Below are 22954 nucleotides of genomic sequence, written 5' to 3'. Positions count from 1 at the left end.
CTGGCCTATCTAAGGGGAAATCACTCAGTTCTGCCTCCAGGACTCCTGCTGGTCGACCAGTGGTGCTGTTTCACCTTTCGCGAATTTTTCAGATTTAAGGATTAGCCTGGTCCTAGATCTGTTTGTGCTGTCTTGCCAGCTCCTATGGTCATTGTCAATGTCAAACACAAACATATCTGAGACCAAACTAGTTAAGTATCACCTTGGATACAAATCTACAGTATGTATCCATTTTATGGTGTACAGTTAAAATACCAGTAAATACCACTCAAATGCAGTACATTAATGTCACGTTCATTCAGTCACTTTGTTTACGGAGAGAGCATTTTTCTTTTCCTTCCAGTCCTTGATATTAATAGTATATATTAAGAGAAGTGTTATACAGTACACGGAGTTTGAAGGGAAGTTGCAGTACCACTTTAAAGAAGAGGACAGATCCGGGGAAGTTGGGGTTCTTCTTGATGTTCTTGATGACGGCCGTCTGAACGACCTCCCCCCCACACTCCACTATGAGACTGGGAGAGGTGACCGTGGCCAACTGGTAGGTCTTCATGTTCCTCAGACCCCAGGCTAAGATCTAGGACACAACACACACACACCGCACACACACACAAGCACGAGTGTGCATGTATGCACACACGCTCACACACAGAAATGTGTGAGATTGTGAGAAAGAGAAACACAGAGGAGAATGTGTGTGTGTGCATGTGTGCTTGCGTGTGTGCGTGTTCATGTGTATGACTGTGTGTGTGTGTGTGTGTGTGTGTATGAGTTCATGCATGCACAAGTGTGCGTGTGATGGTGTTGCAGGCTGCCTGAGGCCACACCTCGATGGCGGTAAGCTGTACGACAGGCCTGATTCCCTGGGGAACCATGTAGAGCGTCGCTCCTCGTCTGGGGGGCACCAGGGGCAAGTCACTCTCATTGGCCTAAAAGTAATACACATCAATAAATCAATCAAATGTATTTTATATCGTGATTTTTTAAACAAAAAAAGTGCTCTACAGTAACTCGACCTGGACTGGAGTTGGTGGAAGTTGCACCAACCACTGACACACAGATATTTTTCACCTGCCTGGAGCTTGAGGTTAGGGGTAGAGTAATCTGATCCTAGATCTGTGTTTAGGAGCTACTTTTACCTTGAATGGTCACCATTTGGAAACAACACTGGGCACTACCCAGCTAGCATATTTGCTTCATTGGAAGTTGTGGGAACATTTTTGCTTCCCCATTTGTTTTGGGAAAAAAAGCCATACGTTTCTTAAACGTTCTGAGAACGTAAGTGAAAATTTCACCTGTTCTGGGAACGCTAATTTTTAAATTGCAGGGAGGTTCTGAGAACGTTTTATTATGGTTCTCTGAAAACGTTCCTGGGAGGTTTTCTAAACTTTCTGAGAATGGAACACCTACGTGAGAATGCTATTCATTGACTACAGCTCGGCGTTCAACACCATAGTGCCCTCAAAGCTCATAACTAAGCTAAGGATCCTGGGACTAAACACCTCCCTCTGCAACTGGATCCTGGACTTCCTGACGGGCCGCCCCCAGGTGGTAAGGGTAGGTAACAACACATCTGCCACGCTGATCCTCAATAAGGGGGCCCCTCAGGGGTGCGTGCTCAGTCCCCTCCTGTACTCCCTGTTCACCCATGACTGCATGGCCAGGCACGACTCCAACACCATCATTAAGTTTGCAGACGACACAACAGTGGTAGGCCTGATCACAGACAACGATGAGACAGCCTATAGGGAGGAGGTCAGAGACCTGGCCGTGTGGTGCCAGGATAACAACCTCTCCCTCAACGTGATCAAGACAAAGGAGATGATTGTGGACTACAGGAAAAAAAAGAGGACTGAGCACGCCCCCATTCTCATCGACGGGCTGTAGTGGAACAGGTTGAGAGCTTCAAGTTCCTTGGTGTCCACAACACCAACGAACTATCATGGTCCAAACACACCAAGACAGTCGTGAAGAGGGCACGACAAAGCCTATTCCTCCTCAGGAGACTGAAAAGATTTGGCATGGGTCCTCAGATCCTCAAAAAGTTCTACAGCTGCACCATCGAGAGCATCCTGACTGGTTGCATCACCGCCTGGTATGGCAACTGCTCGGCCTCCGACCGCAAGACACTACAGAGGTTAGTGCGTACGGCCCAGTACATTACTGGGGCCAAGCTTCCTGCCATCCAGGTCCTCTATACCAGGCGGTGTCAGAGGAAGGCCCTAAAAATTGTCAAAGACTCCAGCCATCCTAGTCATAGACTGTTCTCTCTGCTACCGCGCGGCAAGCGGTACCGGAGCGCCAAGTCTAGGTCCAAAAGGCTTCTCAACAGCTTCTACCCCCAAGCCATAAGACTCCTGAACAGCTAATCATTGCTACCTAGACTATTTGCACTGCCCCCCCACCCCACCCCATCACCCTCTTTTACGCTGCTGCTACTCTGTTTATTATTTATGCATAGTCACTTTAACTCTACCCACATGTACATATTACCTCTATTAGCCGGTGCCCCCGCACATTGACTCTGTACCGGTACCCCCTGTATATAGCCTCCCTACTGTTATTTCACATTGACTCTGTACCGGTACCCCCTGTATATAGCCTCCCTACTGTTATTTCACATTGACTTTGTACCGGTACCCCCTGTATATAGCCTCCCTACTGTTATTTTACTTTACTGCTGCTCTTTAGTTATTAGCTTAAATTTTTTTTACTTAACACTTATTTTTATTTTATTTTATTTTTTAACTGCATTTTTGGTTAAGGGCTTGTAAGTAAGCATTTCACTGTAATGTCTACACCTGTTGTATTCGGCGCATGTGGCAAATACAATTTTATTTTATTTTATTTGAATTCTAGATTATTTGAAGGCAATTAAATAACATTCTGAGACTTAATAAAACTGCTAGCTTAGATTGGGTTAACTGATTTGAACTCTAAGCACAGATAGGACACATGACAATGAATTTGCTTAGGCATTAATCATGCAATCACATTAATTTGTGTATTGTGGCACAGCATCAGTGAGATTTGAACCTATGAGCTTCTGTTCTCTATTCATGGCGTTAGTCTCCTGCGCCACCAGGATGGCATGCCATTGTTCTTTTTACTCATTCAAAGCTGTTCATTTTAGTCTATTTAAACAGACCCCATTTAAAAGGAAACAAGTACTCATTAAGATCAGGTGTGTTGATGCTGAGAAAACGGAATGTATATGTTTTTTACATACATTCTTAGAACGTTCTCCGAATGTTACAAAAGTTTTCTTGTGTCTTTTATGGAAAGTTTTCTTAATGTTCTCTGAACAATTTGAGAACATGACTTTAAATAGAACCATGAGGAAACCTGTAGGAAACGTTATGCTGAAGCAGGGGTTGGAACCGGTTCAGGGAACAGAACAGAAAAACATAAAATAACTAAAAAAATTTTACCTTCCGGGCAGTCCCACAAAAAAACGCAACAAAGAGCCTTTGCAAAGCCTTCACTGTTACTAAGAAACGTATTGCAGTGTTTTTCAATTGTAGTTAAATATACTATAATTATCATGTTTCATATTGGATTTATTAACTACAAAAAGGTAAGACCTGTTTTTATTTTAATTCTGGTGCCGCTCTGCACACACAAATTTGTTAGCTAGCTAGCTCTGGTCTAGCTCTCAAACTCTAAGTGGCATTATGTGTAATGTAATGGAACTGAGAGTCATGATCAAGGGCTAGCTCTGGTCCAACGTTAGTTAAGCCAACTCTCTGAAGTTCAGACATTATCAGTTCCTTCATAGAAACCGCTCCTTAGGTATAATTATTTGGGTCTAATTTAGATAATACATGTCATAACAACAAGATGCCCAGCGCTTCATGCCCAGCGCTCTCCTCACCTGCAAAATTTCAGTCGCATGTCGCACCCTACACTACACTTACACGTCTGTTCAATGCATGTACATAGCTTGCCCGCTCCATAGCAAGCTGCTCTATCCATTACTGAAGTAATTTAATGTCAAGCTAAAAGTACAAAAATGTAGATTTCAGAGGTTTAGAAAGGAACAATATAAACCGTTACTTTTTTGGGGTTCAAACCAGTTCAGAACTTTATTTTGCTGGTCGGAACAGTGGAACGGAAGGAAAAAAATAATGGTTCTGTTCAGAACGAAACAATTGGAAAATAATTGTGGTTCCAACCCCTGTGCAGAAGTACTGAAATTCCCACAGAAGAACGTTGTTTCTTAACGTTCTCAGAACTATTTGAGAACATTCCCAATGTCAAACCAGTTGGAGAATGTACCTAGAACATTACCAACATTTTAATTAAATGTAACCATCTTTTAAGTTTTAGGAAACGTTCTGTTAAAGTAATGAAATACCAAGAAAATAAAGTTTTTTTGTCAGGTTCCTTAAATATGCTGAGAATGTTCCACAGCCAAGCAACTATCCTGCACCATTCACAGAAAGTTGTGGGAAGGTTGTATGCAAAATAACCATAGGACAACCAAGCTTTCACCAAGCTCTAAGAAACATACAGTTCTCATAATGTTATTTGCTAGCTGGGTAGTACTTTACCTTGTCTTTCAGCAATAGCTCGGCAGCCACCAGCATCTCTCCAGCGTTGTGGCCTTTCTTGGTGACGGGGAACCACAGCAGTTTGGGGGAGACCGCCGTGCCGGGGTTCAGCTTCACCACAGGTGGGCACATACAGCGACCCATGGCCTCGTCCTTACCCTGAGAGTCGGACACAGCACAGGGATATGTAGCATCTACATTTACATTTTAGTACATTTAGCAGACAATCTTTTTCAGAGCGACTTACAATCAGTGCATTCAACTAAAGTAGGTAAAACAACCACATATCCAGATAATTCCAAGTAAAACCTTAAAAAATAACTAGCTAATAGTACAAGAGTAACCGTAAAGGAAAAGATAAATACAACAGTGCACTCACCCAAGATGTTTCCGAGATACACGCTTAAAAGAATAACAGATAGCTAGATAACTATCAACTGCTTGCACTAGTCAAAAACAATGGGACAGAAATATTCTTGAACTTACAATATGACACAATCGAAATAGTCAGGGCTGGATGTGACTTAACAGGACACAGGTGAATAAGTCCAGGTGAACAGGCAGTGGATGGAAATTGATGGGTGTAATGTATTGACTTGACTCGGACTCACGGGAATCATTGAAATGTACTTGAGTGGTGGTCGCACACATTGACCACCTACATGTACATCAGTGTATCACATGTATGTATAGTGCTCGGCTGGTATTGCACCACTAAGTGTCGCTAATACACTACAACTGGTAGAGTTCAGTGAGGGAAAAAAGTATTTGATCCCCTGCTGATTTTGTACATTTGCCCACTGACAAAGAAATGATTAGTCTATAATTTTAATGGTAGGTTTTATTTGAACAGTGAGAGACAGAATAACAACAAAAAATCCAGAAAAACGCATGTCAAAAATGTTATAAATTGATTTGCATTTTAATGAGGGAAATAAATATTTGACCCCCTCTCAATTAGAATGATTTCTGGCTCCCAGGTGTCTTTTATACAGGTAACGAGCTGAGATTAGGAGCACACTCTTAAAGGGAGTGCTCCTAATCTCAGCTTGTTACCTGTATAAAAGACACCTGTCCACAGAAGCAATCAATCAATCAGATTCCAAACTCTCCACCATGGCCAAGACCAAAGAGCTCTCCAAGGATGTCAGGGACAAGATTGTAGACTTACACAAGGCTGGAATGGGCTACAAGACCATCGCCAAGCAGCTTGGTGAGAAGGTGACAACAGTTGGTGCGATTATTCGCAAATGGAAGAAACACAAAAGAACTGTCAATCTCCCTCGGCCTGAGGCTCCATGCAAGATCTCACCTCGTGGAGTTGCAATGATCATGAAAACGGTGAGGAATCAGCCCAGAACTACACAGGAGGATCTTGTCAATGATCTCAAGGCAGCTGGGACCATAGTCACCAAGAAAACAATTGGTAACACACTACGCCGTGAAGGACTGAAATCCTGCAGTGCTCGCAAGGTCCCCCTGCTCAAGAAAGCACATATACAAGTTTGCCAATGAACATCTGAATGATTCCAAGGAGAACTGGATGAAAGTGTTGTGGTCAGATGAGACCAAAATCGAGCTCTTTGGCATCAACTCAACTCGCCGTGTTTGGAGGAGGAGGAATGCTGCCTATGACCCCAAGAACACCATCCCCACCATCTAACATGGAGGTGGAAACGTTATGTGTTTTTCTGCTAAGGGGACAGGACAACTTCACCGCATCAAAGGGACGATGGACGGGGCCATGTACCGTCAAATCTTGGGTGAGAACCTCCTTCCCTCAGCCAGGGCATTGAAAATGGGTCATGGATGGGTATTCCAGCATGACAATGACCCAAAACACACAGCCAAGGCAACAAAGGAGTGGCTCAAGAAGAAGCACATTAAGGTCCTGGAGTGGCCTAGCCAGTCTCCAGACCTTAATCCCATAGATAATCTGTGGAGGGAGCTGAAGGTTCGAGTTGCCAAACATCAGCCTCGAAACCTTAATGACTTGGAGAAGATCTGCAAAGAGGAGTGGGACAAAATCCCTCCTGAGATGTGTGCAAACCTAGTGGCCAACTACAAGAAACGTCTGACCTCTGTGATTGCCAACAAGGGTTTTGCCACCATGTACTAAGTCATGTTTTGCAGAAGGGTCAAATACTTATTTCCCTCATTAAAATGCAAATCAATTTATAACATTTTTGACATGCGCTTTTCTGGATTTCTTTGTTGTTATTCTGTCTCTCACTGTTCAAATAAACCTACCATTAAAATTATAGACTGATCATTTCTTTTCAGTGGGCAAATGTACAAAATCAGCAGGGGATCAAATACTTTTTTCCCTCACTGTAAGTGAGGGTAGGATAGGGTACATACCACCTGGTCACTGTCGTAGAGCTCCAGCACCACGTTGGGGGGGTTGTGTGCAATGGTCTGGGGGTCTCCATAGATCTCGATGTCATTAAAGATGAGGGTCTGGTCCCAAATGGGGTTCAGAGTGGCCCTGATGACCTCCGTGGTCTTACTCACATGGAGGAAGGACACATGGGCGTAGGGATCTGAACCAGGAGACCAGAGCACAGTCATTGTATTGATAAAACTGATTTAATCAGCTAGTGGTTCATTACAACTGCTGTGAGGATCGGGATATGCTTCCACCTCCACCTCTCTCTTTCCCCATGCAATGCTAGTGGAAACAAACCAGTATGTTTCCACTAGCATTGCTTAAATGCTTCAAAAGTGCTAGCCAGGAGATTGTGGACGGTGCTCAATAACTAGCTAACAAACAAATGGTTTGGATTTAACAACCCGCTTGGAAAGTTGAAAAGAAGCTACAAAAATTAATGTGTGAGCTATCCATTTATCTACTTTTTTTAATATATTTTTTTATGGTGTTCCTCACCTGAGAAGCTGTCCCTGTCCATGGCGATGAGATTCCTGGCCTGGTAGACATACACCCTCAGATGGTACATATACGACCCTGAGGAGAGAGTGATAGTGATTTAATGTAATCTGAAAAGTGTGGGCCCAGACTTCCTGAGAGGAAGGGCAGTGGAGTGGAGGAATCTGAGGAGAAATTAACATTTAGGCTGCGGCCAGACAGAGATTGTCCGTAGAAAAACAACAACATTTGGGCCAGTGGTTTTTCTAGTGGAGTCATACCTTCACGAACAAAGGAGATGAAACGCTGATGTTGTCCATCTTGTTAAGTATGCAACTCATATGCAAAATGTGTAAATTAGTTTAGCTTTTTGATGGACAAACCGGACCGTGAACGATGCATATGTGTTTTTCATACTCTTTCATCTATCTCTGTGTGGCCACAGCCTTAATCACTTAATCAGTGCCTGCAATGTTACTCACTGTCAAAATGACAGGAAACGGTGGGTGTGTTGGCACCAAACAGTCTGGCTGCATCCTTCTTACTGGCCTTCTCATCAACATCTACCCCCTATAGACAAAACACAGAAGCTGTGTTTACACAGTCTGATCTTTTTCCACTAATTGGTCTTTTGACCAATCAGATTAGCTCTTTTGCCAATAAGTGGGAAAAATATCAGAATTGGGCTGCCTGTGTAAACGCAGCCAGAGAGACAGAGACCACTTCAGAACAGGACTAGAAAGGCCTTCATTAGAGAGATGGGTAATTCCAGAGTGGTGAAAGTAGAATACATTTGTCTTTATTTTATAGTTATGACTTTATCTTGATCATGCATTATGAAAATATTTGCATTGATTACAAGCTCATCATGACATGACATCAGGACATAATAACACAACCAACACAACCATGGCCCTGTCCAGAAAAAGAAACCCTAGACCCTACCCCCTAGACACATAGAAGATTTTAGATTATTGGACCCCTATAGAGGGCCCGCTGGAGCTATAACGATATTGCTTAAATCTATCCAATCCTCTTGAATCTCCAGAAGTGGACTAGGGGTTAAGGTTTGTTTCTGGATAGGGCCCATGATGGTACAGCAGCACAAATAGCACAACACTGTGGATAAATAAATAGGGCATGAGTCAACTCCTGTTTAATCTGTGCCTTTTGAGTGCTGTGCCAACCAGGATCACTGGGCAGGAAGGGGCAGATGGAGGAGAATAATGAGAGGATATTATAATCAAGATAACACATTATAAGGCACTTGGCCAAATCCCATTTTATTAACATGGACTGGGTTTCCCAAAGCCTTTGTAGCTAAAGTAGTACATTATTTATCTCCACAACCTAGTCACACAGCTGGGAGATTGTAAAATTGATGACTGATAGTCAATCTTCTGCGCGTGAACAATCAACATTTGTAAAATGAAGCACTTTTGATGTACTTTGTGTGGTATGAGAGTCTAGTTTAAGTCTAGCCTTCCTGTGTGGTCAATTGTTTTTGAACTCAGAAGAGGTTACTAACCAGCGCCCCCTCCAGTCTGAAGATGGCTGACGCTCCCATACCGTCTGACGGAGCCATCTTCCGTCTCCAGCGGCGACGGCGGAATGTGTCAGACGAACGCTCCTTCCTGTGGAACTTCCAGCCAATCAAGGACGAGTATTCCCAGCCTTCGCCGGGATCCTGCCTCTGTGGAATCAACGGAGAGGCAGTGGACAGTGTGTAAGAACTAGAACTTTAGCACCTGAAATTGACACACATACATACACACACACACACACACACACACACACACACTTCCACTCACTAAACATTTTCCTCCTCTCTTCTTCTATAACCTCTTCCTTCCCCTCCTCCTCCTCCTCCTCTTCCTCCTTCCCCTTCTCCTCCTCTTCCCCCTTCCCCCTTCCCCTTCTCCGCCTCTTCCTTCTCCTCCCCTCCTCCTCCCCTCCTCCTCCTCTTCCTTCTCCTCCTCCCCTTCCTCCTCCTCCTCCCTCCACTTCTCCTCCTCCTCTTCTTCTTCCTTCTCCTCCTCCCTCCCCTTCTCCTCTTCCTCCTCCTCTCACCTCAGGTGCTGCTTTAGTGTCTGCTATTTTCCTGCGTGGTCGTAAGAGTCTCTTCCTGCGGTGGATGTGGTACATCTTCTCCGCTGCTCCCCAGGACTTGGGCTTGTCATCAGGGGGAATGGTGATGCCATACTCCCAACCTGGTACACAACACACACAGTAACAAACGGTATACAGATTCAGAGGACATTCAGCTTTATACTGTAGTATCACATTGGTTATAATAGGTAAAGTCAAAATATGAGTCCAAATACAGTACAGAAGAGGTGTATCAATGAGATTGTATACAATACAGTGCCATATTGTTCTACACATAATAATACAATCCTTAAACAAGATTGATTGTTTGATTGAAACAAGTATACAACAGTACACTATAAAATCAAACTGAGTGTTAGCATCTGGGTTATGGATATGAAGGGGAATAATTCCAGTGCTTCTTTACCTTTCTCATCCACAGCCCTGTTACTGTCGAAGCTCCAGTCATCCTCCCACTTCCAGCCAGCAGGACACTCTATCTCCCCTGGACTCTGGCTCTTCTGCCCATTCTACACAGAACAGTCACAGTCAGTCACTTCCAACATTACACAATGGCTGTATAACAACATGTGATACCACATACAACATCAAAACAATACAGAGACACTGTTTATAAAAGTAGTGAAGTAGCACTCTATTTTCCCCTCTGGGTATTCTGTTTGGGGAGGGATTGATTCACATTGGTTTCTAGTCTGCTAGCAAGTATTTAACTAAGCCTGTGTATTTTGGGGGATTCATTGAAACAAGCACCATTGTGGTAAAAGGTAGCTGGCTGTGTAAACTCCCCAACATCAAAACAATAAGCATCACAGTTTGAAAACATCAAGGCTACCTAGCTTATCCTGAAATCCAGACCTGTTTTCACTCCTTGTACTCCGTGTCATATGCCAAACAGTCTGGACATTTGGCAGTCTCAACGTTCAATATGCAGCTGATTGGTTGTTAGAAATACCATTAGTGTTTTCCAATTCCATGACAACGTTAAGGAAAATGGCGCGTGCGCAATAAAAAACTAGAATTTTAAGAACAACTATAAATACTGTTATTAAGAAACAACTTGTATTTATTTGTATCTACCATTCTTGGCATGACAAGTAGAGGCAAAAAGTGGAATGGTACCCAGGCTATATGCAGCTCTCTTGACAAGGGAAACATACACTAGACAAACATGACTTCTATGTGGCTGACAGTGAGTGATATGTGCATAAAATGAATCCAGGGAAGAGCACATGTCCCTACGTAGTCTAGGAGATCAAATTGCATAGGAAACAGACTAAATGGCTTCAGTTTCGTTGCCCTCTTTTTGTAAGAAATAGAGAACATACAATCTCGTCGTGAAGTGAGAATTAATGTGACACTGACGGGTCTCAGGTTAACTTCTCAATGTTACATATTTATTCCCTCTTGTAGATAGAGGGGTCTGAGTACAGGCGACAGGGTTGTCTCTAGCAATAGTGTGTGTGTGTGTGTGTGTGTGTGTGTGTCTGTGTTGCTCTGTCTCACCACGTCTGTGAAGGGCTCGGCAGCAGGCTTCCACTCCCCACCAATGAAACGTGTCTCGCTCTGGAAGACCTCGTCTGTGAACTCTGTGTGCCCCGCGTCTGCCTCTGTTAGCAGGCTGAATCACACAGACACACGTTTGTTTTACTATCCTTGTGGGGACCAAATAATTGATTCCCATTCAAAATCATTTTTTCCTTAACCCCTAACACTAACCCTTAACCTCACCCTAACCCTAACCCTCACCACAAACCCTAACCCTAACTCATAAACCTAATCCCTAACTCTAATCCTAACCCTAATTGTAACCCTAACCCTAAACCTAACCCCTAAGCCTAAAATAACAATTTTCCTTGTGGGGACCAGCGAAATGTCCCCACTTGTCAAAATGTTCCTGGTTTTACGATCCCTGTGAGGACTTCTGGTCTCCACAAGGATAGTAAAACCAAACACACATCACAAATAGCGGGCTTGATCCCAATAACCTATCGAGTACTGGCAGCTAGAGCTTAGACCAGGAATGTTAACCTCTAGTGGAAAGAAGGTAGGATTACTGAACCACTGAATAAATGTCTTGAAAAAGGTCAAATCAACCAAATAAATGAGGTAACTGTGTCTGGGGAAGTGTTTCTATGAGGGGGCTGGTGTTGTGCACTTCTGACTCAGAGCCAAACAATGAGGATTTAGGTGGAGTGGATGAGGTGGAAGTGGAACTGTGTACTGAGTACTCACAGTACTATGACTCCCTGCACATCTACAGTGAGGGAAAAAAGTATTTGATCCCCTGCTGATTTTGTATGTTTGCCCACTGACAAAGAAATGATCAGTCTATAATTTTAATGGTAGGATAATTTGAACAGTGAGAGACAGAACAACAACAAATAAATCCAGAAAAACACATGTAAAAAATGTTATAAATTGATTTGCATTTTAATGAGGGAAATAAGTATTTGACCCCCTCTCAATCAGAAAGATTTCTGGCTCCCAGGTGTCTTTTATACAGGTAACGAGCTGAGATTAGGAGCACACTCTTAAAGTGCTCCTAATCTCAGTTTGTTACCTGTATAAAAGACACCTGTCCACAGAAGCAATCAATCAGATTCCAAACTCTCCACCATGGCCAAGACCAAAGAGCTCTCCAAGGATGTCAGGGACAAGATTGTAGACCTACACAAGGCTGGAATGGGCTACAAGACCATCGCCAAACAGCTTGGTGAGAAGGTGACAACAGTTGGTGCGATTATTCGCAAATGGAAGAAACACAAAAGAACTGTCAATCTCCCTCGGCCTGGGGCTCCATGCAAGATCTCACCTCGTGGAGTTGCAATGATCATGAGAACGGTGAGGAATCAGCCCAGAACTACACGGGAGGATCTTGTCAATGATCTCAAGGCAGCTGGGACCATAGTCACCAAGAAAACAATTGGTAACACACTACGCCGTGAAGGACTGAAATCCTGCAGCGCCCGCAAGGTCCCCCTGCTCAAGAAAGCATATATACAGGCCCGTCTGAAGTTTGCCAATGAACATCTGAATGATTCAGAGGAGAACTGGGTGAAAGTGTTGTGGTCAGATGAGACCAAAATCGAGCTCTTTGGCATCAACTCAACTCGCCGTGTTTGGAGGAGGAGGAATGCTGCCTATGACCCCAAGAACACCATCCCCACCGTCAAACATGGAGGTGGAAACATTATGCTTTGGGGGTGTTTTTCTGCTAAGGGGACAGGACAACTTCACTGCATCAAAGGGACGATGGACGGGGCCATGTACCGTCAAATCTTGGGTGAGAACCTCAGCCAGGGCATTGAAAATGGGTTGTGGATGGGTATTCCAGATTGACAATGACCCAAAACACACAGCCAGGGCAACAAAGGAGTGGCTCAAGAAGAAGCACATTAAGGTCCTGGAGTGGCTTAGCCAGTCTCCAGACCTTAATCCCATAGAAAATCTGTGGAGGGAGCTGAAGGTTCGAGTTGCCAAACGTCAGCCTCGAAACCTTGACTTGGAGAAGATCTGCAAAGAGAAGTGGGACAAAATCCCTCCTGGGATGTGTGCAAACCTGGTGGCCAACTACAAGAAACGTCTGACCTCTGTGATTGCCAACAAGGGTTTTGCCACCAAGTACTAAGTAATGTTTTGCAGAGGGGTCAAATACTTATTTCCCTCATTAAAATGCAAATCAATTTATAACATTTTTGACATGCATTTTTCTGGACTTTTTTGTTGTTATTCTGTCTCTCGCTGTTCAAATAAACCTACCATTAAAATTATAGACTGATCATTTCTTTGTCAGTGGGCAAACGTACAAAATCAGCAGGTGATCAAATACTTTTTTCCCTCACTGTATAGAGACGGAAAGAGAAAGATTCCCCAACCACAACCACAGACAATGCCAGACCAAGCTAGATTTGTGTGGGTGGGTAGTCCAACTGAAATGTAAACTACTGAAAACAAACAATTACAACAGGAAGTTTCTACTCAAATTCAATTATTTATAGGGCTAGAGATCTCCCGCTCACCATCTATCAGGGTCCACAAACTTCTGTGTGTGTGTATGTGTGTATGACTATTTGTGTGTGTGAGTGAGTCTGAGTGAGTGTGTGTGTGTGTGTGGATGTGAGTATAAGTATGAGTGAGTATGAGTGTGTGTGTGTGCGCAGCATACATTTATGCTTGTGTGTGTTTAAGCATGCTAACAGCCAACACGCTCACCATTTCTCGGGGTCGACAAACCACTCGCCTTCCCACTCCCACGCCCTGGGGGGCATGAAGCGCTCCTGTTTCAGCTTCACCTTCCCCGTCACGTCAGAGAACTTATGCCGGCACACCAACCCTGTGGTGCCCCACTTCCCAAAAACCTGGGCCTGGTTCTCATACTGAGGGGGGAGAGGGAGAACGAGGGGGTGAGAGAAAAGAGATTTGTCAGCATAGTAAAGACCAAGTAAAATACCAGCTTTAGGACTGTAAAACAAGGCATTGTGAATAATTATAATAATAACACCATTTCTGCGAACACGCTGAAGGTTCCCTCTGAGAAGCTGTTGAACTTCTTCACGTGGGCAGAGAGCCCCAGCCACATGTTGACACGGAGCTGGACAGGGATCTTCACGCCTTTGTTTTTGTCCATGGGGTACTGGCCGAAACGAACATACAACAAAACAAAATACTATACATTAGGGTTGAGCGGTATCCAGATTTCCATATCTAGCACTAATCTGCGTTAGCTACCTTTAGCTAACCGGCTAATGTTTCAACGATATTGACGGTATTGAACATCATACCGAAATACACTGGTATACAGTATATATGGTATACCATCCAACCCTACTGTACATCACCTATGAAAACGACAAGTAGCAAACTGCATGTTATCTCTGAATGTTTATGCCATATCTGAGGTTTAAACCAATGCACCTGCGTTCAAACAGATACGCTCCCTGGACTCTTCCTCTCTTCGCCCCCTGCCAGACATTGTCATTGGACACAAAACTGATTATGAGCCTCTACCCAGCAGACAAAACTGAGGAAAATCAGTTTCTGATTATAATGATGTCATTTCAACCAGTTTCGCTTCAATATCCACTAACAATGTCTGTGGCATCAGTTTTAACTCTCTGTACACCTCAGTAACTGCATGAAGACTGTCTTGGTCCTGCTGCAGTATTCCCGTACTATTATCATACTACTATACCAGAGGTAGGCAATTAGATTCAGCAGCGGGACGATTTTTGTCGGATTGGATGGTCGGGAAATTGACCACAACTAATTCCAAAAAGAGATTGTATTTGAAAATAATTATTTCATACCTTGATTACATTGAGACATGATCACGTTTCTTTTTTTATTCATGGGAATACTTGGGTACAGAATACCTAAATTAAACAATTTTTTTTGCTGAATTCCTGGTGATTTTACATTCTTTTTTTTGTTGCAAAAAACTAAAATCCGTAATTATTTTATATATATATTTTTTTCATTAAAAACGTTGAGGGGGGGCAAAAAAAATCACTTGCGGGCTGGTTTTGGCCCGCGGGACACCTGTTGCCGACCCCTGTACTATACTTAAGCAATAAGGCCTGAGGGGGTATGCTATATGGTCAATATACCACAACTAAGGGCTGTTCTTTAGCACGACGCAACACGGGGTGCTTGGATACAGCCCTTAGCCGTGGCCATGCTTAATTATACCACTACTACTATCACTAATACTAGTGATAATAGTAGTAGCATGATCAGTATTGGTCCTGCTGTAGTATTCTTCTTCTACTACTACTACTACTGCTACTACTACTGCTACTACTACTACTACTACTACTACTACTACTACTACTACTGCTACTGCTACTGCTACTGCTACTGCTACTACTACTACTACTACTACTACTTACTACTTACTACTACTAGTCTGTTCTCCATCCTAGTACCTGCATGAAGATGGTCTGGGTCCTGCCACAGTATTTCCCACAGGCCTGCTCACTGTAGGTGGAGTAGAGGATCTGATTGGCTGGGAGGCGGGCATACGCCACCCTCCTCTCTCCACGCAGCATCCAGATCACCACGTCAGGCATACTGTTCTGGGGCTGAGGGGAGAGCGAAAGACAGGTATGAGAGAGGAAGAATGAGAAAGAGCAAGAGAGAGAGTTTTCCGCTGACAGTAGTAGAGAGAGAGAGACAATTCTGGTACGTGTGCTCAGGGTTCAAATTGAGTGGGCTTGGCACTCCCATAACAAGTCATGGCACCCTCAAAATAAGAGCACACCCTTACATTTAAGTACATTCCAATAATCAATGTGCTATTGAACCCTGAATGTAGTGAGAATGTCAATGTCTTGTTGCTCCTGACCTCCTCTGCAAGCTGTTTCAGTCTCTCCAGCCAGTCCTCGATGTCTGTCATAGTGGCCATAACATCGGTGGCCTCCTCCTTCATGCGTTTGGCCATCTCTCTGATGCTGGCCACTGCCGAGTCACGCAGCTTCTTAATCTGGACGTCCAGCGCCGTCAGGTTGGGCCTGCCCTCAAGCTCTGGAACCTGAAAGCTATCAGAAGCTTTGAAGCTATAAGAACCTATATGACACTATAAGAACCTAGCATGAAGCTATCAGAACCTAGCACGAAGCTATCAGAACCTAGCATGAAACTATCACAACCTCACATGAAGCTATTACAACGTAGCATGAACTAACAAATGTGAAACTAGGGTGAAGCTATCAGAACCTAGCATGAAGCTATCAGATGCTAGTGTGACGTTATGAGAAGCTAGGGTGAATCTATCATAACCATGCACAAAGCTACCAGAACCTAGCATAAAATTATCACAACTAGCATTAAGCTATCAGAACATATCATGAAGCGATCTGATGCTAGTGTGAAGCTAAGATAAGTTAGAAGGAAGCAAACAGAACCTAGCAAGAAACTATCATAAGCTGAGATAGGATCAATGAATGTCTTACCTGCTCAGGTCCTCAATAATGTGGTTTATGAGTTTGAGCCAGATCTCAGCCAAGCGTGCCTCTGAGGCTTTGGCAAGGATGGCTGTTCTCAAAGACGTAAGGTTGGATTCCTGGAAGAAATGACACCAGACCAAAATAACAAAGTTGCAACAACTGAGAATTGTCCTATGATTTGTTGATTGATTGATTGATAGGTTGATCAATTTGTTGAAAGTGTTTCTCACCAGTCTATCTGCGATGCAGAGGATGATGTTGACTGAATCCAATCTGTGACTGATGTCTTCCCAGAAGGACGTGAGGATGACAACAGGTTTGGTGTCAGCCCAGGGCAGGTAATAGTAGTGGTTACCTACAGGAGAACCAGAACTAAGTCATCTCCAGTTCAAGCTGCAGAGTGGTATATCCAGTTGAAGTCGGAAGTTTACATACACCTTAGCCAAATACATCTAAACTCAGTTTTTCACAATCCTAGTAAAAATTCCCTGTCTTAGGTCAGTTAGGATCACCACTTTATTTTAAGAATGTGAAATGTCAGAATAATAGTAGAGAGAATGATTTCTTTCAGCTTTTATTTATTTCATCACATTCCCAGTGGGTCAGAAGTTAACATACACTCAATTAGTATTTGGTAGCATTGCCTTTAAATTGTTTAACTTGGGTCAAACATTTTGGGTAGCCTTCCACAAGCTTCCCACAATACGTTGGGTGAATTTTGGCCCATTCCTCATGACAGAGCTGGTATAACTGAGTCAAGTTTGTAGGCCTCCTTGCTCGCACACGCTTTTTCAGTTCTGCCCACATATTTTCTATAGGATTGAGGTCAGGGCTTCGTGATGGCCACTCCAATACCTTGACTTTGTTGTCCTTAAGCCATTTTGCCACAACTTTGGAAGTATGCTTGGGGTCATTGTCCATTTGGAAGACCCATTTGTGAACAAGCTTTAACTTCCTGACAGATGTCTTGAGATGTTGCTTCAATATATCCACATAATTTTCCTTCCTCAAGATGCCATCTATTTTGTGAAGTGCACCAGTCCCTCCTGCAGCAAAGCACCCCCACAGCATGATGCTGCCACCCCCGTGCTTCACGGTTGGGATGGTGTTCTTCTGCTTGCAAGCGTTCCCCCTTTTTCCTCCAAACATAACGATGGTCATTATGGCCAAACAGTTATATTTCTGTTTCATCAGACCAGAGGACATTTCTCCAAAAAGTACGATATTTGTCCCCATGTGCAGTTGCAAACTGTATTCAGTTTTTTTTATGGCGGTTTTGGAGCACTGGCTTCTTCCTTGCTGAGCGGCCTTTCAGGTTATGTCGATATAGGACTAGTTTTACTGTGAATATAGACACTTTGGTACCTGTTTCCTCTCGCATCTTCACAAGGTCCTTTGCTGTTGTTCTGGGATTGATTTGCACTTTTCGCACCAAAGTACGTTCATCTCTAGGAGACAGAACGCGTCTCCTTCCTGAGCGGTATGATGGCTGCGTGGTCCCATGGTGTTTATACTTGCATACTATTATATGTACAGATGAACGTGGTACCTTCAGGCTTTAGGAAATTGCTACCAAGGATGAACCAGACTTGTGGAGGTCTACCATTTTTTTTCTGAGGTCTTGGCTGATTTCTTTTGATTTTCCCATGATGTCAAGCAAAGAGGCACTGAGTTTGAAGGTACACCTCCAATTGACTCAAATGATGTCAATTAGCCTATATGAAGCTTCTAAAGCCATGACATAATTTTCTGGAATTTTCCAAGCTGTTTAAAGGCACTTAGTCAACTTACTGTATGTAAACTTCTGACCCACTGGAATTGTGATACAGTGAATTATAAGTGAAATAATCTGTCTGTAAACAATTGTTGGAAAAATTACTTGTGTCATGCACAAAGTAGTTGTCCTAACCGACTTGCCAAAACTATAGTTTGTTAACAAGACATTTGTGGAGTGGTTGAAAAACGAGTTTTAATGACTCCAACCTAAGTGTATGTAAACTTCCGACTTCAACTGTACAACTTGACAATTCAGTCCTGCTGTGTTTGGATGTCTTTACTGCATTGGGAACAGCATTGCAGTTTTGATAGGCATGTACAGTACCAGTCAGAAGATTGGACACACCAACTCATTCCAGGGTTTTTCTTTATTTTTACTATTTTCTACATAGTATAATAATAGTGAAGACATCAAAACTATGAAATAACACATATGTAATCATGTAGTAACCAAACAAGTGTTAAACAAATCAAAACATATTTTATATTTGAGATTCTTCAAAGTAGCCACCCTTTGCCTTGATGACATCTTTGCACACTCTTGGCATTCTCTCAACCAGCTTCATGGGGAATGCTTCTCCAACAGTCCTGAAGAAGTTCCCACATATGCTGAGCACTTGTTGGCTGCTTTTCCTTCACTCTGCAGTCGAACTCATCCCAAACATCATAATGGCGCCGGAGAAGATGGCTGCCGTTTTACAGCACTCTAACCAATTGTACTATTATGTGTGTTTTTCCGCGTTATTTGTAATTAATTTTGTACATAATGTTTCTGCCATCGTCTCTTATAACCAAAACGAGCTTCTGGATATCAGGACAGCGATTACTCACCTCGTATTGGACGAAGATTTTTTCTTCAACGAGGCGGCCGCAAAGGATATCCTACAGACACCCGACAAGGCCCAAATCCCCGTCATTCGCATGAGGAAGAGACAGAGATATCGTGGACGTAGGTCGGGGTGCCTTGTAAGGAACCGACGGCGAGCGAGTAAACTGCCGCTCCCATCAATCCTATTAGCCAATCTTCAATCATTTGAGAATAAATTGGATGACCTAAGATTACGGTTATCCTACCAACGGGACATTAAAAACTGTAATATCTTATGTTTCACCGAGTCGTGGCTGAACGACGACATGGACAAAATACAGCTAGCGGGCTATACGCTACATCGGCAGGATAGAACGGCTGACTCCGGTAAGACAAGGGGTGGCGGTCTGTGTATATTTGTAAACAACAGCTGGTTCACAAAATAAAATACTAAGGAAGTCTCAAGGTTTTGCTCGCCTGAGGTAGAGTATCTTATGATAAGCTGTAGACCACACTATTTACCAAGAGAGTTTTCATCTATATTTTTCATAGCTGTCTATTTACCACCACAAACCAATGCTGGCATTAAGATTGCACTGAATGAGCTGTATAAGGCCATAAGTCAACAGGAAAACGCTCATCCAGAGGCAGCGCTCCTAGTGGCCGGGGATTTTAATGCAGGGAAACTTAAATCCGTTCTACCTAATTTCTACCAGCATGTTAAATGTGCAACCAGAGGAAAAAAATACTCTAGACCACCTTTTCTCCACACACAGAGACGCATACAAAGCTCTCCCTCGCCCTCAATTTGGCAAATCTGACCATAACTCTATCCTCCTGATTCCTGCTTATAAGCAAAAACTAAAGCAGGAAGCACCAGTGACTCGGTTAATAAAAAAGTGGTCAGATGACGCAGATGCTAAGCTACAGGACTGTTTTGCTAGCACAGACTGGAACATGTTCCGGGATTCTTCAGATAGCATTGAGGAGTACACCACATCAGTCACTGGCTTCATCAATAAGTGCATCGATGATGTCGTCCCCACAGTGACCGTACGTACATACCCCAACCAGAAGCCATGGATTACAGGAAACATCCGCACTGAGCTAAAGGGTAGAGCTGCCGCTTTCAAGAAGCGGGACTCTAATCCGGACGCTTATAAGAAATCCCGCTATGCCCTCCGACGAACCATCAAACAGGCAAATAGTCAATACAGGACTAAGATTGAATCGTACTACACCGGCTCTGACGCTCGTCAGATGTGGCAGGGCTTGAAAACTATTACAGACTACAAAGGGAAGCACAGCCGCAAGCTGCCCAGTGACACAAGACTTCCAGACGAGCTAAACCACTTCTATGCTCGCTTCGAGGCAAGCAACACTGAAGCATGCATGAGAGCACCAGCTGTTCCGGATGACTATGTGATCATGCTCTCTGTAGCCGATGTGAGTAAGACTTTTAAGCAGGTCAACATTCACAAGGCCGCAGGGCCAGACGGATTACCAGGACGTGTACTCTGAGCATGTGCTGACCAACTGGCAAGTGTCTTCACTGACATTTTTAACATGTCCCTGACTGAGTCTGTAATACCAACATGTTTCAAATGACTACCGACCCGTAGCACTGACGTCTGTAGCCATGAAGTGCTTTGAAAGGCTGGTCATGGCTCACATCGACACCATTATCCCAGAAACCCTAGACCCACTCCAATTTGCATACCGCCCCAACAGATCCACAGATGATGCAATCTCTATTGCACTCCACACTGCCCTTTCCCACCTGGACAAGAGGAACACCTACGTGAGAATGCTATTCATTGACTACAGCTCAGCATTCAACACCATAGTGCCCTCAAAGCTCATCACTAAGCTAAGGATCCTGGGACTAAACACCTCCCTCTGCAACTGGATCCTGGACTTCCTGATGGGCCGCCCCCAGGTGGTAAGGGTAGGTAACAACACATCTGCCACACTGATCCTCAACACGGGGGCCCCTCAGGGGTGCATGCTCAGTCCCCTCCTGTACTCCCTGTTCACCCATGACTGCATGGCCAGGCACGACTCCAACACCATCATTAAGTTTGCCGACGACACAACAGTGGTAGGCCTGATCACCGACAACGATGAGACAGCCTATAGGGAGGAGGTCAGAGACCTGGCCGTGTGGTGCCAGGATAACAACCTCTCCCTCAACGTGACCAAGGCAAAAGGAGGTGATTGTGGACTACAGGAAAAAAAAGAGGACTGAGCACGCCCCCATTCTCATCGACGGGGCTGTAGTGGAACAGGTTGAGAGCTTCAAGTTCCTTGGTGTCCACATCACCAACGAACTATCATGGTCCAAACACACCAAGACAGTCGTGAAGAGGGCACGACAAAGCCTATTCCCCCTCAGGAGACTGAAAAGATTTGGCATGGGTCCTTAGATCCTCAAATAATTATACAGCTGCACCATTGGGAGCATCCTGACTGGTTGCATCACCGCCTGGTATGGCAACTGCTTGACCTCCGACCGCAAGGCACTACAGAGGGCAGTGCGTACGGCCCAGTACATCACTGGGGCCAAGCTTCCTGCCATCCAGGACCTCTATACCAGGCGGTGTCAGAGGAAGGCCCTCAAAATTGTCAAAGACTCCAGCCACCCTAGTCATAGACTGTTCTCTCTGCTACCGCAAGGCAAGCGGTACCGGAGTGCCAAGTCTAGGTCCAAAAGACTTCTCAACAGCTTCTACCCCCAAGCCATAAGACTCCTGAACAGCTAATCATGGCTACCCGGACTATTTGCACTGCCCCCCCCCCCCCCCCCCCAATCTTTTTACGCTGCTGCTACTCTGTTAATTATTTATGCATAGTCACTAACTACCCACATGTACATATTACTTCAACTACCTCAACTAGCCGGTGCCCCCGCACATTGACTCTGCACCGGTACCCCCCTGTATATATAGCCTCCCTACTGTTATTTTATTTTACTTCTGCTCTTTTTTTTCTCAACACTTTTTTGTTGTTTTATTCTACTTTTTTATTAAAAATAAATGCACTGTTGGTTAAGGGCTGTAAGTAAACATTTCACTGTAATGTCTGCACCTGTTGTATTCCGCGCATGTGGCCAATAAAATTTGATTTGATTTGATACCATCTCAATTGGGTTGAGGTTGGGTGATTGTGGAGGCCAGGTCTGATGCAGCACTCCATCCCTCTCCTTGGTCAAATAGCCCTTACACAGCCTGGAGGTGTGTTTTGGATCATTGTCCTTTTGAAAAACAAATGATAGTCCCACTAAGCGCAAACCAGATGGGATGGCGTATCGCTGCAGAATGCTGTAGTAGCCATGCTGGTTAAGTGTGCCTTGAATTCTAAATAAATCACAGACAGTGTCACCAGCAAAGCACCCCCACACCATAACACCTCCTCCTCCATGCTTCACGGTGGGAACCACACATGCGGAGATCATCCGTTCACCTACTCTGCATCTCACAAAGACACAGCGGTTGGAACTAAAAATCTCAAATCTCATCAGATCAAAGGACAGATTTCCACCGTTCTAATGTCCATTGCTTGTGTTTCTTGGCCCAAGCAAGTCTTTTCTTCTTATTTGTGTCCTTTGGTAGTCATTTCTTTGCAGCAATTCGACCATGAAGGCCTGATTCACGCAGTCTCCTCTGAACAGTTGATATTGAGATGTCTATGTTACTCGAACTCTGTGAAGCATTTATTTGGGGTGCAATCTGAGGTGCAGTTAACTCTAATGAACTTATCCTCTGCAGCAGAGATAACTCTGGGCATTCCTTTCCTGTGGCGGTCCTCATGAGAGCCAGTTTCATCATAGCACTTGATGGTTTTTGCGACTGCACTTTAAGAAACTTTCAAAGTTCTTGAATTTTTCCGGATTGACTGA

General features: G+C 44.0%; 1 protein-coding gene across 1 annotated transcript in view; it reads right to left on the bottom strand.

Moving 5' to 3' along the window:
* Positions 1–22954, bottom strand: part of LOC311145910 (myoferlin-like) — an 82602-nt gene that overhangs the window by 18951 nt on the left and 40697 nt on the right. Inside the window, exons 21-36 of the mRNA XM_084182291.1 lie at positions 16703–16827; positions 16479–16588; positions 15872–16064; positions 15453–15608; positions 14030–14161; positions 13741–13904; positions 11032–11146; positions 9935–10037; positions 9490–9629; positions 8948–9112; positions 7902–7989; positions 7441–7518; positions 6915–7096; positions 4554–4712; positions 828–929; positions 416–577 (exon numbers count right to left, since the gene is read on the bottom strand). Of these exons, the coding sequence (XP_084038417.1) occupies positions 416–577; positions 828–929; positions 4554–4712; positions 6915–7096; positions 7441–7518; positions 7902–7989; positions 8948–9112; positions 9490–9629; positions 9935–10037; positions 11032–11146; positions 13741–13904; positions 14030–14161; positions 15453–15608; positions 15872–16064; positions 16479–16588; positions 16703–16827 (2174 nt within the window). The remainder of the gene's footprint in view (positions 1–415; positions 578–827; positions 930–4553; positions 4713–6914; positions 7097–7440; positions 7519–7901; positions 7990–8947; positions 9113–9489; positions 9630–9934; positions 10038–11031; positions 11147–13740; positions 13905–14029; positions 14162–15452; positions 15609–15871; positions 16065–16478; positions 16589–16702; positions 16828–22954) is intronic.

The sequence above is a fragment of the Coregonus lavaretus genome (genome assembly GCF_964263955.1).
Source record: "Coregonus lavaretus genome assembly, chromosome: 2".
NCBI lineage: Eukaryota > Metazoa > Chordata > Actinopteri > Salmoniformes > Salmonidae > Coregonus > Coregonus lavaretus.
The sequence above is the reverse complement of the archived record's forward strand: the minus strand, read 5'-3'. Positions and strand labels throughout refer to the sequence as shown.